Genomic DNA, 18,162 nt, shown 5'->3' on the forward strand with positions numbered 1-18,162 from the left:
TTGCAATGATTTGAGGGCTGCTGTGCTTCAAAGATCTGTGGAATGCGCTGACCTCTTATTTTTAACTGTTCTGTGTGTCAGGGGCAGGGAGCACTGTCGGAGAGGCTGCGGAGCTTCAGCATGCAGGACCTGTCAACGATTCAGAGAGATGAGGCCGGACCTGTCCTCAGGCCGGTCCCGTCAAGGACACCCACCGCACAACCAAGGTCCAGAACCACTGCTAGGAGCAAATCAGAAACAGCCTCAGGTATGCTACTAGTGTTCGAGGTAGTGTTCATATTTAGCATCATATTGTGTAGAGTGTGTGTGAGGAAAACGGATGCCGTTATAACTTCGTGCACAGGATCAGTTCACATAAGGGCTGATTCTTGACAAAGGGGAGGCATTCCAGTTTTCACTCAGTGAGTGCAGATAACTGGATCTTGGACACTTATAAAGGGGTCACCAAGGGTAGCTGGCTTCAAATGCAAAATTAAATGAACAAATGTGGAAATTGTGTGACAAAACAACCAAAAGAAAAAAAAATCTGATTTCCAGGTTTCTGTCCTGCGGCTAGGAACACAGTAAGCGATGACTACAGTCCCGTTACAACAGTTTCTTAAAGTTTGAATCTGTCAAGCAGCTTGCAGCCGACAGAGTTTATTTAAAGATTTTTATAGCAGTGGTTCCAGCCTGAAGTTGTTCGCTCCTGAGCACGTTTCCAGACGCTCCCGAGCACATTTCCAGACGCTCCCATTTGATTTTGCACCTGGACATAAATGGTATATTGGTGTCTTCACTGAATGTTTAGTGTCTTCAGGCAAAAAATATACATATTAGAATTCCTCCATGCAACTAATTTATCTAGGTGGCCTACGGCAGTCTTCTGTTTCAGCAATATAATACTAGCAACTGAGCCGCAAACATTCTGAATTCTGTTGATTCATGAACTAGAGATCCAGACAAACTGCTATATTACTTTCTGTTGGAGTATTAAACTGAATAATAATTAAAAAGGTTACACATGTTTGAATGGTAGTTTTTAAAAAACATATGTAATAAGTAACTCATATTTGTATGAATATTGTGACTAATAACCACTAATAACTTTGACTGGTGATTTAAAGAGTGAGTAGATACATAGACGTGTGTTGCAGAAAGTTCACTTTACTAGAAGCCTCTCTGAAGAAGAAATCTTGAAATGCAAATACAGTGGATCATTTGATACATTTATTTTAAATCCTAGGACGCAATGTATTTATTAGGCTACCGCATTCATGTTTTATTTTTTTTTTGACACAATTGGGGCTACCATGGAAGGATGAACACTAAATAAACATGGCCTATGGGTAGAATTGTACACAGTTGTTGTCGTTGTTGTTTTTTAATAGTTTTATGTAAGATTTATAAATGGGTGTTTTAAGTTGTGGATGAACATGCGGAATACAATAGAGTACGTCCCTTCAAAGTAAGATAGCTTTAATTTCTCTTCATACAGGATCATCTTCAATTTCATACAATATTAATACATAAATAAATAAATCAGACAGCTTGATAATTTTATTTAAAAGCATAGGTATGCAATACCTAGTTATTACCGCATTAAGGTTTTTTTTTCAACAGTACAAAAGCGAATCTTCTTCTTCAGATCGGCTTCGGGGTAAAGTGAATTTTCTGCACCACGATGGGGTCGTATTTTGGCTTGGGGTCCTAACTTATACAGTGGCTCTCAAAAGTATTCACCCCCCCTTGGACTTTTCCACATTTTATTGTGTTACAACATGGAATCAAAATGGAGTTTTTGCCACTGATCAACACAAAAAAGTCCATAATGTCAAATTGAAAAATAAAATCTACAAATTGCTCTAAATTAATTACAGATATAGAACAGAAAATAATTGATTGCATAAGTATTCACCCCCTTTGCTATGACACACCTAAATAAGCTCTGGTGCAACCAGTTGTCTTTAGAAGTCACATAATTAGTTGAATGGAGTCCACCTGTGTGCAATTAAGGTGTTTCACATGATTTCAGGTTAAATACACCTGTCTCTGGGAGGTCCCACAGTTTGTTAGTATATTTCCTAACAAAAACTACATCATGAAGACGAAGGAACATTCAAAGCAAATCCGGAATAAGGTTCTTCAAAAGCACCAATCGGGTAGGATATAAGAACATTTCCAAGGCCTTGAATATCCCCCGGAGCACAGTAAAGTCCATTATTAATAAATGGAAAGAATGTGGCACAACTGTGAATCTGTCTAGAACAGGCCGACCTCAAAAACGGAGTATCCGTGCGAGAAGGGCACTAGTCAGGGAGGCCACCAAGAGGCCTATGGCAACTCTAAAGGAGTTACAGTCTTCCACGGCTGAGCTGGGAGACACTGTGCATACGGCAACAATAGCCCGGGTGCTTAAAAAAACTGGCCTTTATGGGAGTGGCAAAAAGAAAGCCATTGTTGAAAAAAACTCACATCAGATCTCGGCTAGAGTTTGCCAGAAGGCATGTGGGAGACTCTGAGACCAAGTGGAAGAAGATTCTATGGTCTGATGAGACCAAAATAGAGCATTTTGGCCTCAACGCTAAGCGCTATGTTTGGCGCAAGTCTAACACCGCACATCATCCTGAGAACACTATCCCTACCGTGAAGCATGGTGGTGGCAGCATCATGCTATGGGGATGCTTCTCAGCGTAAGGGCTTGGAAACCTTGTGAAGATAGAGGGCAAAATGGATGCAGCAAAGTACAGAGAAATCCTGGAGGAAAACCTGCTAAAGTCTGCAAGAGACCTGGGACTTGGGAGAAGATTCATCTTCCAGCAGGACAATGACCCCAAACATACAGCCAAAGCCACACTGGAGTGGCTTAAAAACAAAAAGGTCAATGTCCTGGAGTGGCCCAGTCAAAGCCCGGACCTCAATCCAGTTGAGAATATGTGGAAAGAGTTGAAAATTGCTGTTCACCAAAGGTCCCCATCCAACTTGACGGAGCTTGAGCAATTTTGCAAAGAAGAATGGGCAAAAATTGCAGTGTCCAGATGTGCAAAGCTGGTAGAGACTTATCCAAATAGACTCATGGCTGTAATTGCTGCCAAAGGTGCCTCTACCAAATATTGACTCAAGGGGGTAAATACTGGCAAAAACTCCTAATTAAACCCATTTTGATTCCATGTTGTAACACAATAAAATGTGGAAAAGTCCAAGGGGGATGAATACTGTATGTATACATATAGAGATATATCGAAAACAGCCTCATCAGTGCCCCAGCTTCATTGGGGCATGACTCTTCAGGAATACGCGTTGGAAAAAAAATGATGCCTCCTCCGGCAGTGGTCAGAGAGGACACACCTCTGATCTCAAACCCAAGTGCACTAGGCCAACATATTGAATATACCTTTCAGACAGAATTTTAATTTATAAGTGTAAAGAGTTACAGGTACGTTATTTAAATAGTTGTAGCAACACGGAGGGGCGTATAACGCTATATTTACAGATCCCTGCTACTTACTCTTTAAGGTAGTATTACATGATAATGATTAAAATAATGAAAACACAAACTTTAAATGCCATCTTAAATCAGCCCTGTGTCAACATTTAGAACCTGTGTGTAAGTGCAGTAAATGAGAAGGGTGACAGATGAAAGAGATTTTCCCGCCTTCTAACCTCTGTGTTCTTGGTTACTACGGTGAACGGAGTAACATCAGGAAATAAAAGGACAAAAGGCAACAGTCACATAGTTACCTGGCAGGGCTTCTGGCAGCAAGTCACGAGCAATAAATTATCTAAAGTAATTACTGCTGTCCAAATAGCAAGTGTAGCAGTTCTCCATATGAACCCCCCACCACCCTGCCCCCCGTTTTGTTTAGATCAAGTTTATTTAAATGCATGTATTTATTAAAAATAAAACACGTTCATGCTGTCCACTCTAGATTAAGTTTAGTTCATAAGAAAATACTTAGTATATTGTATTTAATTTAATTTAATTATGCACCCCCCTGCTCTAGCTTGTATACATTGCTCTAACTGTGGCCTCTTCTCAGGTGAGTTAAGCATGACATTTAAAGTGAAAAAATGGTTAAGCTACAAATACACGTTGCAGCTTGGACACCAGCCTAAACTGCATCCTTTATCCTAGATATCAACTGCGTTCCTTTTTTGTAACAATGAAGCGATGCCCTAAACTCACATGCAATGTCTCTACAAAGCTAATAGATTGCATTTAAGGAGCTTCTGGTTTGCTGAATTTGTGTGTGTTTTAAGTTTAGATTAGCCTGGCGATGGGTGTGACATATATGGGAGTTGTTTTTTTTTGTTTGATTGTACATTTAACGTTTACCCCTTTTGGATTGCCATTGTTTTAGCAACACGTTTGTTAATCCACAATTTTGGCAGACCACAGTGAAACCGATAATAATGACTGCTCAAAGTTCTGTTTGCTGTAATGCTGAGGTGCATCTTACTGAGTTGCTGTCTAAGGGGGGGGAAGTGTTAAGAGTGTGTGATTTCTGTAAATGTGGTTTCATAGTATCTCAGACGTGTGTGTGTGTGTGTGTGTGTGTGTTTTCAGCTTTCCTATTCAAATGTATTTATATAACCCTTGATTTTCAAGGGGGTCCTGGCAGTAAACTGTGGCCTGGAAGTAGAAGCATATTTAATTCATTTTGATTTTCCTTACAGTCATTCCTTACAAGCTATTCCTGAAAAGTATTTTTCTTTAGGATTTCTTTCCCACTCCTTGCAACAAATGTCCATTCATTTTCTGAAAAAGTAGATTTTATTAAGTAGTCACCTTTTTGTTACAGCCCATTAACATGTATATCTATGAGTAAACCCTGTAAAAACTCAGACTGCTATGGGTTTGGCTTCTAGACTAGATATCATTTTATAGCATTACATTACATATGCTTGGGAACATAACTGGAATGTACACTATCGCTTATAGTTTGTTTGGCTGTTGAGCCACTCTTTCTGTCTAACTACTGAGCTTTTTTTTTATCTAGACAAGTGTGAAGAGTTCAAATGCCCACATTGTCCTAGTTACAGATTAGTGATATATATACAGTATATATATATATATATATAAAGCGACATCCTGTTTCTGTCAATGGCATTGTTTGTTTGAATTTATTCCAGTTTGCCTTTCTCTTCGTTTTCCTAAAGCCTAACCTTTCAGGTCTCAGTTTTCCTGTTTCTGATGTTTTTCTGACATGAGATGAGCACAGAAAGTGTGTCCCAGTGGACCTCTGAGCTGGTTGCCATTTAGGAAGCATTTTAAACATTTCCACTGCACAGGTTTGCAATTATTATCAACCTACAGACACGAACCATCAGTTTGTATTGCATTGCAAAGTCCTTTGGAATGTTTCGGGTTGGTGGAGAGCATGTGAGCAGGAGAGTGCATGCTGTAACTAATGGCCTTCGTAGCTCAAAAAAACAGGATGTGACTTTTAATGATATTTCTTTCCTTCCTCTGCTCTGTGGAAACATGCTGGAACTGCTACTGAGTAAGTGTAATTGGAGTGCTTTGAATTTTAGAGGTGCTTAAATACAGAGGATTACTAGTGTGCTATACTCACCTAAGTCATAAACAGAGTGCATCGCAGAGTGATGTGACTTTGGTTTGGTGCTGTTCCTTACTTTACTGTGCTACATTCATTACATTGTTCAGAGCTGGGTTACTAACTGCTGTGAATTGACAACAAAATGAACCATCAAAGGGGAGGTTTCAGACGCAGCAAACAAATAGAGTAAGTTGATTAAAAAAAAATTACACTAGACATTTCGGATGAACATAGGGACCAATGCCACTCAACAAGTACCATTTCACCTCTCGTAGTGGACAGGATCCCTGATTAAATAAAGGGACAACTTCCCAGCCGCTCAGCTGTGCTAGGGTTTTTAAAGATAGAGTATGCCCAGGCTATGGCAAACCTGAATACAGCCATACAGCGCCTCAATAACTTAAATAACCCGGTGGGCTTTTGGACTTGTTAAGTACTGGATAATACAGGTAATAGCAGCAGGGTCTTAACAGAACTGGAGATGATGCTGTAATCAGCATGGACTGCTTTTCAAAGAACACATCAAAATTAATGACTGCTTGTGAACAGGCTGGCTGTAGGGGTGACGTGAGGCCAGAAAGAAACACACAGACAGGCAGTACTGGTGAGTGAAACGTAGACGCTGCGGTGCTCAGTGTTTTAATAACACACAGAAAATAAAAGGTTGAACAAAACAGAACACGGCACTTGAGGCCAAAATAAACAGACAAACAAAACGAACAGACACAAACAAACAGGGTGGACGAACGCTAAACAAACAAGTACCATGCTGATCTAACTCAGCACGTCTAGCAATTGTAATTAGTATTTTAAAGCTTACTCCCGACTTTCTCTCCCGTTCTCTCCACACTGAACACCCAAGCCTGAGTGAGTAAAACGTGCATCTATATATACAGCTGTGCCGGGATTCAATTACTAATTAATTATTCACTTGAATCCCAGCACGTGAACTAATTTGTGCAATCCCGTGCTCACATACTATTGCATACTTTAAAAGCATGTAACTATATATTTTAAATCACTTGTGCTACACAGACCCATTTATATCCCATGCAGCAATATCTATACACCAACATTAACACACCACACACAACACATAACACACACACATGGGCGGGGCACACTGCCACACTGCTTAAGTGCTTGATTATTTTCCATTGGACACTGATGATTGAATTCACTTCAGGAATTACTCATTTTGGAAATTAGACACTTTACTCTTCAGTGGAACTGCACTGTATTATTAATAAAAGCCCTTCTCTCCCTCCCACTGAATTAACTCTAGAAATATGATGAGGTGGAGAAAGGTAGACCTTCTGCAGTTTTGTATGGCATTGTATAGACAATGGGTCTTAGTTTGAACTAAGTATAGTTAGCCCTAATTCTTTGTCTGAAAAAAAAAACCTTATATGTATTTAATTAGTTAATAATATATAGGGCCCATTGTGCTCTACCTGTGGGCAGTAGGTGGAGCTCCCCTGTAGTCATTATTTACATTGCTCATTGTTACCCAACTCAGATGAATTGTAGCTAATTTCATAGTTTATGTGTTTTTTAAACACTCTCACCTGCATTAAAGCAGGAGTATTATAGGAGATAGGAGACTGCAGTGTTGTGTGCCGTCACCCCTTCATAAATGCTACTTACACTGTTTATTCACTGTTAGGGAGTGGTGCAGTGACAGTGACTCTTGAGTTGCATGCATTGTGCAAGTTTCTTTTTTTTAGGTTGCACTTTAACCTGCAAGTGCTTTCCATCGCAGCTGTCCCTGAAGAAGGAAACAGCAATGAAAACTCTCACTTTGTACATGATCTTTGTCCCACACTTCTATTGTATAATACACTGGTGTACATTTGTACAGGCACATACACAGGGACGCTAATTAAGTGATAACTTTAGGAGTTACAGTCGACCAGCCCTAGTTCTAGCAAATATTTAACATACTTTTATAAACATTTAAAACATCAAGGCGGGGGGAGGGGGGGGGGGGGGGGGGGGGGGTATCCTGTTTTAATGAAGTTCTTGAGTGCCAGAAAACAGGTTATGAAGACCGTAAATGTTGTTCTTGACTTCTAGCTATTGATTTCTGGTTTGGTGAATAAAAAATATTTATATGAAGCTGGCTCTGTTTCCTGCTATTTCTGAATGTCTCCTTCCTGTCAACAGTGCAGCTTCTCCAGTCACTGTACAGAGGCGTATTACATTTAGTATCATGCCCAGGTTATATTAAACCCAGGATTGAGTATCCCTGTGCTACCCACTGAGCCCACAACCCCATTCCTGTTACTGACTGAAGCAGAGCACTCTCCAGTATTGATTGAGGGTGACACATTGGCTTTGCATGACTAAGCACATTTTGACTGCCTTAATAAAAGAGTATAATATTTCACAGTAACTGTTGGAAGGTTCCGTAGTTATTTATTAGCACAATAGACAATGTCATTTTCAGTCCATGTCATTTTTAAAGCTTTCCAAACAACAAGCAACAGTAAAGCTATGAAGATATGCTTCAGCAAGCAGTCCTTTCAAACTTAAGATTCTCCTTGTGATCCTGTGTGGTGTCAGATATATATGTAACCAATTCCTTTTTTCAATATGTAGCCTCTGAAAATGGGAATTAATGTGATGAAGTTGACACCACAGAGTATGAAGTGTTGAGCAAAGAGCAGTGTGATGCAAAGGAACCTCTAGTGCACTCCCACAGAGATGCTAATGATGATGTAATGGAAATTCAGCCAGAACCCCGACTGCTCAAGAGAAGGGCTCCAGAGGTACATGTGCTGGCTGTGTGGTGATGCTCGTTAGATACTTGAGTGCCCTGACTAATCCATGTCACCTCCACAGCTCCGTTTGGTTTTACACTTACAACCACAGCACAGCTGCTGCGGGTCCTCCAGTTTTACTCATGTTTTTTGGGGGATTGAAAGGAGCAAAGCACACAAAAGTCAAACAATGGAGTCGCTTATACACGCTCCAATTGTTTATATGTCAACATTAACAGTAATAAATAACAGAGAATTTGAGATTAGGCCCCCTGTGCATGCAACAATCACAGTACTCTTAATATCAATTCAATTCAATGTATTTTATTTAGTACTTTATATGTCAATAATAAGATATCGAGGAGCGCGTACTTGAACTCGATGAGTTTTCCCTTTTCACATTTATGAAGCTGATTATATAAGTTTTCTCTACAGAAAGCAAACCCAGAACTAAAATAATATCCAGTGGTTAACTTGTGCCGGATCCGAGATCCGGTACCTTTTTGACTGACAGGCGACAGTGATATAAAAAAGAGCTGTATAGAAATAATAATACCACCCCTCTTCCATAATTATAAGATCTGGTACCTTTTTGTGTACACATTAACCCCTGGTTGCAATACTAAAATACATGTATATGTTACACTCAGAGTCAGGATTCGGTCAATCACCGACAAAAATAACCATTTCGCGATTTTAGCATTTACAGATTATAAAGCAGCGGTCCTCAAAGAACGAAACAGAAAAAAAGAGACAGCTTCTTCTGTCTTTGAGTAAAGCAATTTTTTGGGGGTCGTGTTTGCAATTTAGGAGGATAGTGACCTCAAACATTAAACTTCAAACGAGTGTGGCAAAGTCATAGAAGGGTGCTATATAAATTATAGGAGGTTAGGGTGCAGAACCTCCAATTTATACAGTATTGTGTGCATTATATTTGGGATTTTAAAGTTTGGGTGTAATTTGGACTGCCCACCACTCGTGGCAAGTAGTCTGGAAAGACGGGTATGATAGTGGATTCTAGAAACTTCTGAGCTGGCCTCTGTTGATTGGTTTGGGGAACAGGAAGTTCCACCAGTATCCTGTGTAGAGAGGCATGTGTTGCGAGTGCTAAAACTTCTCTGTGATACCAAACAAAACTAAAAAGATAGTCAATGGGTTTGTTATTTTCAAAACTAAGGAATGTGTGTGATTAGCGTTATTGAGGTAATTAAAACAACGAGTTGGTCAACTTGTTTATATTTCACATTTGCAATTAGCAAGTCTGTCGAACTAACTAAAAATAACTGAAAAGATAAACCAAAGTAGTGGACTGCAGGAACCAAACAATGTGAGTACCACTGTGAACCTCACTATTAAGATAGTCATTGTTGGTAACACAGCCGTGGTTTTAAAATATTTTAACCCTTTCAGGACCAAGCGTTTTTCAATGGGATGCTCCCCCAGGACCAGGTGTTTTTTGGCTGTATTTGACTCTCTTCCTATAAAAATTCACTATTTTTTTTTTACAGTAGCATCTAGGGAATGGTGTCCGTTTTTTCAGAACACTCTGGGGAACATTATAAAGTACTTCAGAAACCATACCAACTTTTCGTTTTTTTCAACAGAATATTATTATTAACCCTTAGCGGTCCATTTATTCAGCGCGTCTCAGGCACGTCAGGTCCAATTTATTTTCACACACGCAGTTTATTTTAGACGCGCTGTTTAAAAATATTTTTTTCACAGTAAAACAGGTTTAAAAGGCACTGCATATCAACAGGTCACTCAGTACTGCATCTCCAACCCCACCCCACCCATTGTTCGCTATATTTTTCAAATACCTCTTAATAATAGTACATACCGATAAATCATCTCTTGATCACTTGTTTTTTCACCAAACTCCTCAATAATGCGATCCAAGTCGTTATTTTATTTCTATAACATCTAAAAAAAGCTCTGCAAATGTCTGTGATGTTCTTTGAGCGCTGGATGCGGAAGCAGCTATCTTGTTTGTTTATGTCCGTGTTATCTATGTGGTGTCGGGGCGATCAGTATTCATGAGATACGCCCTTTTTTTTGGCTTCTCTCGGCTCCTATCGGTCTCACTTGGCCATTGAATGGTTTTCTCGGCTTTTTCCTGAGAAAAAACGACTAGAGACCTGTTTTTTGTGTCTTTTTGATGATGTTGAACAGGGTCCGACATTGGACCGGAAAGGGATTGCAATGTCGGACCAGGTCCGACATAGGACCACAAAGGGTTAATATATATATTTTTAATGTTAAGTATTTTTTATTATGTATTCTACTTAGAGATACATGTACCTTACAATACTTCCTGAAAGTTTTGCTGAAAAATATGAGTGATTGCAATGACATGTTCACTCGAGTAGGCATACCAAGGGAAATCCTAACTAATCAAGGCATGCCCTTTACGTCTAACTTAATGAAGGACCTTTGTGAGTTTCTTAAAACTGATACTATTAAAACGTCTGTATATCATCCACAGACAGATGGGCTGGTTGAAAGATTCATCAAAACCTTAAAGTCCATTCTAAGGCAAATGATACAGAAGGATGGACGATGGATTTACTTCTGCCCTATTTAATGCCATTCAGAGCGAAAGGGAGACGGGACAGACAGCAAGTATAAAAACTACACAAACTAGAGATGATTTCTAAATTATTATTTTTGATAAGAAAATAAAAAATAGCGAGTGGTTTTACGAACGTTAATCATATATAAATTTATTTCAGTTGAACTCAACGTTTAACAAGCTTTACCGATTAATATAGAAAAGTAGCAAGTCTACACATAATACATGTTTATTCTCAGGGTCTTTATAAGCAATAATGGACAGTACTCTCGATTATTTTCTCAGAATAATTATTTCTAAATAAAATAGTTATTCCATTATTATCAGTAATAAAGAAAAAAAACATAGTATATGCTTATATCCTCTCGATATTTCTAAATGTTGTTAAAACATGTATATACAGTAGATGCTGGTTATTAGCAACCCTGATAAAGACAACTTTCGGTTATTAATAACATTTTCACGGGAATCAATCCCATAGACTTTAATGTTAATAGACTTCAGATATTCGCAACTGTCTGCCGCTTAATGACAACTTTTCTTTACAATTTCTATGGCTACGGCACTCACGCGAATACATCGCGCGCACGCATCGCAGCATCTGTTTATGTATCAGTTTTCATAACGCAGCTGTATATTTATTGAGTCTGATTGTCATCTGTCATCATGGCTTCAAAACGTGTAGACCTTTCTTTAGCCGATAAAGTTCGGATTCTGGAGGCACTACGTGAACCCGGTGCTAAACAAGTACGGGAAGCAGAAAAAATTGGGATCTCCAAATCTGTTGTATCCCGCATTTTGAAATTGGCTACGAAGCTGCATGCAAAATTGAGTGATTACAGCCGGAGGTGGCAAATCGTAAAAAAAACAAACAACATTGGACAACTACTTCTTTTAAAATGATACTTCTGTATTAAACGTAAGTCCTGTATACCAAGTTTATTTACTGGTTTTAAGGATATTGATAGTACGTTGTTGTAATATTATGTGTACAATAAAGTACAGTGTATCCTTTTTCCACATCCATGTAGTATTAGTAAACAGTTGTTTCTACAACTATAGTATACATTGTTTTCCGTATACATACACTTGAAAATGTGGCTTTTCACTTAATAACAACGTTCGGTTAAAAACAACTTCTTGCTGGGAACCGAGAGGTTGCTAATAAGTGGCATCTACTGTATATAATATAATATAATATATATATGAATAAATGTTCTAACTCTGTCGAATACATTGGATTTACAGCGTTTTTCCATGTCTTTCTCATGTCTAAACAAGTTTCGCTGAATTCTCTCTGCGCTGCCAAAACTTTTTCTCCGACCTTTAGACACTGAATGCCCCTATCGGTGACATTACATGAAACAAACAAACAAAAAAAATATCAGTAAGTGAAATTCAATCCTTCTCCTATCCAATGATATGTGTTTCAAGCCTGTACTGCAAAGTATGGTGGCCCTGTAAGTCATCAAAACAAAGTGTGTTTTTTTATCGTGTTTACCCAGTTGCGGTCCTAAAAGCCCATTTCAGTATAAGAACATAAGAACATAAGAAAGTTTACAAACGAGAAGAGGCCATTCAGCCCATCTTGCTCGTTTGGTTGTTAGTAGCTTATTGATCCCAGAATCTCATCAAGCAGCTTCTTGAAGGATCCCAGGGTGTCAGCTTCAACAACATTACTGGGGAGTTGGTTCCAGACCCTCACAAAGTGCCTCAGATTTTCTGTTCTGAATGCCCCTTTATCTAATCTCCATTTGTGACCCCTGGTCCTTGTTTCTTTTTTCAGGTCAAAAAAGCCCCCTGGGTCAACACTGTCTGTACCTTTTAGGATTTTGAATGTTTGAACCGTGTAGTCTTCTTTGTTCAAGACTGAATAGATTCAATTCTTTTAGCCTGTCTGCATACGACATGCCTTTTAAACCCAGATAATTCTGGTTGCTCTTCTTTGCACTCTTTCTAGAGCAGCAATATCCTTTTTGTAACGAGGTGACCAGAACTGAACACAATATTCTAGGTGAGGTCTTACTAATGCATTGTAAAGTTTTAACATTACTTCCCTTGATTTAAATTCAACACTTCTCATAATATATCCGAGCATCTTGTTGGCTTTTTTTATAGCTTCCCCACATTGTCTAGATGAAGACATGTCTGAGTCAACATAAACTCCTAGGTCTTTTTCATAGATTCCTTCTTCAATTTCAGTATCTCCCATATGATATTTATAATGCACATTTTTATTGCCTACGTGCAGTACTTTACACTTTTCTCTATTAAATGTAATTTGCCATGTGTCTGCCCAGTTCTGAATGCTGTCTAGATCATTTTGAATGACCTTTGCTGCTGCAACAGTGTTTGCCACTCCTCCTATTTTTGTGTCGTCTGCAAATTTAACAAGTTTACTTACTATACCAGAATCTAAATCATTAATGTAGATTAGGAATAGCAGAGGACCTAATACTGATCACTGTGGTACACCACTGGTTACCTCGCTCCATTTTGAGGTTTCTCCTCTAATCAGTACTTTATGTTTTCTACATGTTAACCACTCCCTAATTTATGTGCATGCATTTCCTTGAATCCCTACTGCGTTCAGTTTGAGAATTAATCTTTTATGCAAGACTTTGTCAAAAGCTTTCTGGAAATCTAAATAAACCATGTTGTATGCTTTGCAATTATCCATTGTCGATGTTGCATCCTCAAAAAAATCAAGCAGGTTAGTTAGACACAATCTCCCTTTCCTAAAACCATGCTGACTGTCTCCCAGGATATTGTTACCATATAGGTCATTTTCCATTTTGGATCTTATTATAGTTTACATAAGTTTACATGTAATAGAAGTCAGGCTTATGATCGTGTTAAGACGATCCCGGTCCTTAAAGGGTTAAGGGCAGAGTGTACAATAAGCTATAATAGAAATTTATCGAACATGTTGAAGATTTAGGCAAAGAATAACAAAACACAACCACAAGTGGCAACTATTCAACAAACAGAATTGAAAATGCTTACCTTTGACTGCCACCTTGTGGCTCTCTGGAAAACCTTCACTTGGACCCTCACTCACCCCTAGACGTCGCCATAAACAGGATTTTGGATTAAAAAAAAAAAAAAAAAGAGTTAGATTGACACAGGAAAACAGCTGGTGGGGGATTATTTGTGTGTGTGGCGGGACCTGAACGAAAACACTTATCTGCAAATAAACTACCACTACCACTACTAAGTTTGAAATAACGTTTGTAGTTATTTAGAAAATACAGTTTTAGAGGAAAAAACTAACAATTAAAAACTGATTTTTTATTCGTATTATAAGACTACTGTATACACAGTATTTAACTGCAAAAATCAAATGTCAATCCATGTTTGTCTAATCACTGTTTTTTAAGCGAAAGAAAAGTATACTAATTGAATGTTTAATATTCTCACAAATCATAGGAAGGGGTGAACTACCACTTTTTAGAAAACAGGTTTTGCAGACCCTGATCAGCACCAGACAGTGCTGTGCCTGTGGAATAAAGACGGACTGCTTTTTGGCTCAAAGACCAAGAAGCTGTCTCGTCTTTTCTGTTTCGTTCTTTGCTTGTTTGATATTTTCCATTTCGCAATTTGAGCAAAATAATTTGCTCAAAGACCGAAATAACCTTTCATTTTGTTCTTTGATTATAATAATGCTCAAATCGCCAAATGGTTGTTTTTGTTGGCGATTGACCGAATCCTGACTCTTGAGTGTAACATATACAATTATTTGATAAGATTTGACTTCTAGCAGAAATGTTTGTCAGTTTGTATACTTTTATTTTAGTATTATTATGTACTATTGCATAATGAAAAAAGGGAGAGATATTTAAACGTTGTTTAGTTAGTAGGTAGTAAGTGTTTGTTTGTGCTTAATAAAGCCTATGTCTGTGTTGCTTGAATATTTTATATTTCACAATTAAGCAGTGGATAATAATATGTCATAATTTATCCCCCCACATGCTGGGTATGCATATTCCCTATAACAGTGATTTAGTGGCGGCGCGCATACACACTCTGTCACACTTAGATCTGTCACATGTGCACATGTACTGTACAGACAGAGTATGTATTACTAACCTGATTAAACATTCTGGAACTACTCTCCAAATGCATCTGTAAGCACTTTGCACTTTTTGCACAGTATGCACATTGTGTTCTAGCCTGTCATTAATAAATACAGCTTGTTGTTTTTCATTGAATTTTGTGTTGGTACACTTTTGTTTCTGTTCTGTGGCGTGTTACCTAAGCATGAAAATACAAATGTAATAAAAACACAATAAGGGGTGGATTTAAACAAAAAATACAGCACCTGATCAATGAGGCTGTTCCATTGAAACTTACAGCAAGGGGAGGACATGCCCTGAACACACTGCGGTTTGAAAACTCCAACAAGCTGCTCATTGAAAATGTATCTGTACCATCATTTTGTGCTTGATCCTTCCCCTTAAGATTGATTTTGCCCTGCTGTTATGATATTTGGTGATATGCATGGACTATTTCCCCATATTTCTTTTCGACTTGGTTTGTGTATTTTGTGAACCTGCAAGAAAATAGATTCAGTAAACCATCTTTTCACATCATAACTTCATGTAATGCCACATAGGAGAGCTTCTTTTAAAAGCAGACTTGCCTTGTCAGCTTAACAATGTTAAGTTACAGACTGACTTCTTTGATCAGAGTATGTATTACTAACCTGATTAAACTCTCTTTACAGCCTCCCCCTAGAGTCCTGGGGCCTCGCTCCAGATCAATGAGTACCTCGTCTTCAAACAGTGATAACATGTGACTGTGAGAGAGCATGGGGATGCTACCATTGACATCTGCACCCAGACTGCTTCACTGCCTTAATGAGAACACACTTCAGTGACTCCTCAGAAACCATCAACAGTGGGCAACTGGGAGGTATTTTCTGACCTGTAGAGAAGATTATATCATGGCAGTGTCCCACTTGCTGGGTTTATCTGTCTGGCTGTATGTTTGTGTGTATTTTTGTTTTGCTTTGTTTAAGGTGCCATTTTCCCCTACGAAAATATTGATAGTCTGGTGAAAAATCATGCATGCATGTTTAACGTTGTCTGTTCTATCCATGGAAACCAAAGCGCAAACACACACACTAACACACACACACACGCACACCCTTACACACCTCCATTATGACAGCACACGTAGCTTGAACATTTGTGTATTAGCAATTAGAGAATTGATTGTGAGGAAACAGTGTCTGGAGACTTTGGTAAGTTCTAAATGGAACTGGTTGTTGAGGTGACTTTACATAGCCTTCGTTTGTGCTTGTGGAGCAAGCAACCTATATAGACAGGATACATGTATATTTCTTGAATGTAAGGTGGAATGATGTTGGGATTTTTAAAATAGGTGAATACATCGCTCGCGTTGGAGATGCAAACAATATAGCCTAAGTACATAGCCTAAGTGTAATTCTTTCCAACCCCTGGAAATATTAAAATAATTGCAGTTGATGAGTATTTATAGTTGCATATAAGCTCAGGGCTTTTGGAAGCTGTTTATTTGCTGGTGGTGGCACCAAAATCCATTCATAAGAGTGAAAGTTTCATTTTTGGCAAAAGGGCTGTAAAGACTTTCCTAAAAGTCCTTAAAAATAATAGGGACAGTAACACTGAACTGTGTATAACAAGGTGAGAGCATCCCTTTATCTGAGAATTACATGAAGTACAAGAAATTAGATTTGGCTAAAATGTTATTAAAACTTGCTTTATAAATGGCTGTCCATTCTCAGGCTCCCAGAGTTATAAATCTTCTGTTAAAATTTTTCAGATTTAAAGTATATGACACAAAACTGTTCCATCCTGGCTCGCTCATGAGAGAGTTCAGTTATTTTTTAGATAAACACAAGCCACACACAGTGAAGATTTCTATAATTAACACTTTCAGGGCAGACAGTAATGGAACTTGTGTTACGACCCAAAGCCCCAAGTGAAGATTATCATTAAAGTAGTGTGATTCTGAAAAATATAGCGTACCTGTAATGTTTCTTTTCATTGTTGACATCCTGACAACTTTCTACACGTATAACTTTATTTTAGTTTCAAAGCTCTTTTCAAAATGGCTGCTCTAGTGCACTGGGGTTTGAGATCTGTCTTCTAAATCACTGTAGGAAGAGCAATTTAAAAAAACACAACAACAGGCGCTCTGGCTTTCGTACCACATCATGGATCGTTGTTGCTGTTTTACCTGTTTGACAATGTGGGCAATAATCCTTACACTATCTGTGCGCTAGAGCGGACATTTTGAAAATAGCTTTGAAACAGGCTTTAAAGTTATAAGTGTAGAAAGTTGTCAGGATGTTAACAATGAAAAGAAAAATTACAGGAACGTTATTAAACAGTTGTAGCAACACATGGGGACGTACAACGCTATATTTTTCGGAACCCGCTGCTTACTCTTTAATATCACCCTTTAGAAGTTGTTTCCTGCATGGTCCATGTTTATTCCCTTGGTAATCCAATTGCTCCTGTCAGAAAGAAACAGTATTGTTGGCTTTGGTTGCATGCAATTGCATTTCATACAATTCATACAATATCACACAAATAATTTAGAGTTTGTTTTTACTGGTAGTTTACAGACCAATTGATTATAGTATTATTGTGGTTTGGAGTTATGGAATGGCAGCATTGTGGTCTTTGCAATAACAAATCTATGTGAATAAAAATCACTTTGAAAAAGCAGCCTTACACCCCAGGGTCCTTCTATTGCCAGCAAAGTGTGTTTACATGGTATGTATTACGTGAAAGAAAATTAGATTTGAAAAAAAGAGACAACCGGCTCCACAGTAGGGTCCTTTAATAGGGGAGAAGATTTTGCAATTGTATATGTGACTGTTCAAGCTCAATTTCTCAAACCAGGCTTGGTGCTTTTCATTCTGTTAGTAAAAGACACCATGGGTATCTAGCTACCCTTGTCATTTTGTAGAAGTGTTTCTCTTTTGTATGTTGTTTCTTAATTCGTGTCTCTCTTTTTGTGCTTGCTTTGGTTTTCATCTTTTAAAGCTGTTCTCCTGAGCTGAGCTGGCTGAGCTCTTTAAAAAAAGCCCCGAGTTCCTCTCTGTTGAAACCCACCACGGTGAAAGCATGCTGTTCTTTACACTATGGTCTCATGCAGCTATGATTACATTTTATTCATGGTGTCGCTGTACTTGTAGTGACTTTAAAGACAAACTAATTAACTAAAGAACATTTGAATTATGTTGTGTTGAAACTGGTAACACTGCCAGAAACAACAATTATTTTTCAGCAGTTTC

At 38.3% G+C, this 18,162-nt stretch overlaps 1 protein-coding gene across 4 annotated transcripts in view; it reads left to right on the forward strand.

Annotated features, from left to right (window-relative positions):
• Positions 1-17,590, forward strand: part of LOC117408882 (receptor expression-enhancing protein 1-like) — a 44,090-nt gene extending 26,500 nt beyond the window's left edge. For 2 of the 4 annotated variants that reach the window (XM_059004440.1, XM_059004429.1), the window contains exons 8-11: positions 82-247; positions 3,984-4,019; positions 8,172-8,311; positions 15,601-17,590. In XM_059004440.1, coding sequence (XP_058860423.1) covers positions 82-247; positions 3,984-4,019; positions 8,172-8,311; positions 15,601-15,672 — 414 coding nt within the window. In that variant the 3' untranslated portion in view covers positions 15,673-17,590. Of the gene's footprint in view, positions 1-81; positions 248-3,983; positions 5,484-8,141; positions 8,312-15,600 lie in introns of those variants that run through there. The other 2 variants (XR_009309329.1, XM_059004452.1) reach the window with 2 other exon arrangements.
• The last annotated feature ends 572 nt before the right edge of the window (positions 17,591-18,162 follow it).

The sequence above is a fragment of the Acipenser ruthenus genome, chromosome 2, assembly GCF_902713425.1.
Source record: "Acipenser ruthenus chromosome 2, fAciRut3.2 maternal haplotype, whole genome shotgun sequence".
Taxonomy (NCBI): Eukaryota; Metazoa; Chordata; class Actinopteri; order Acipenseriformes; family Acipenseridae; genus Acipenser; species Acipenser ruthenus.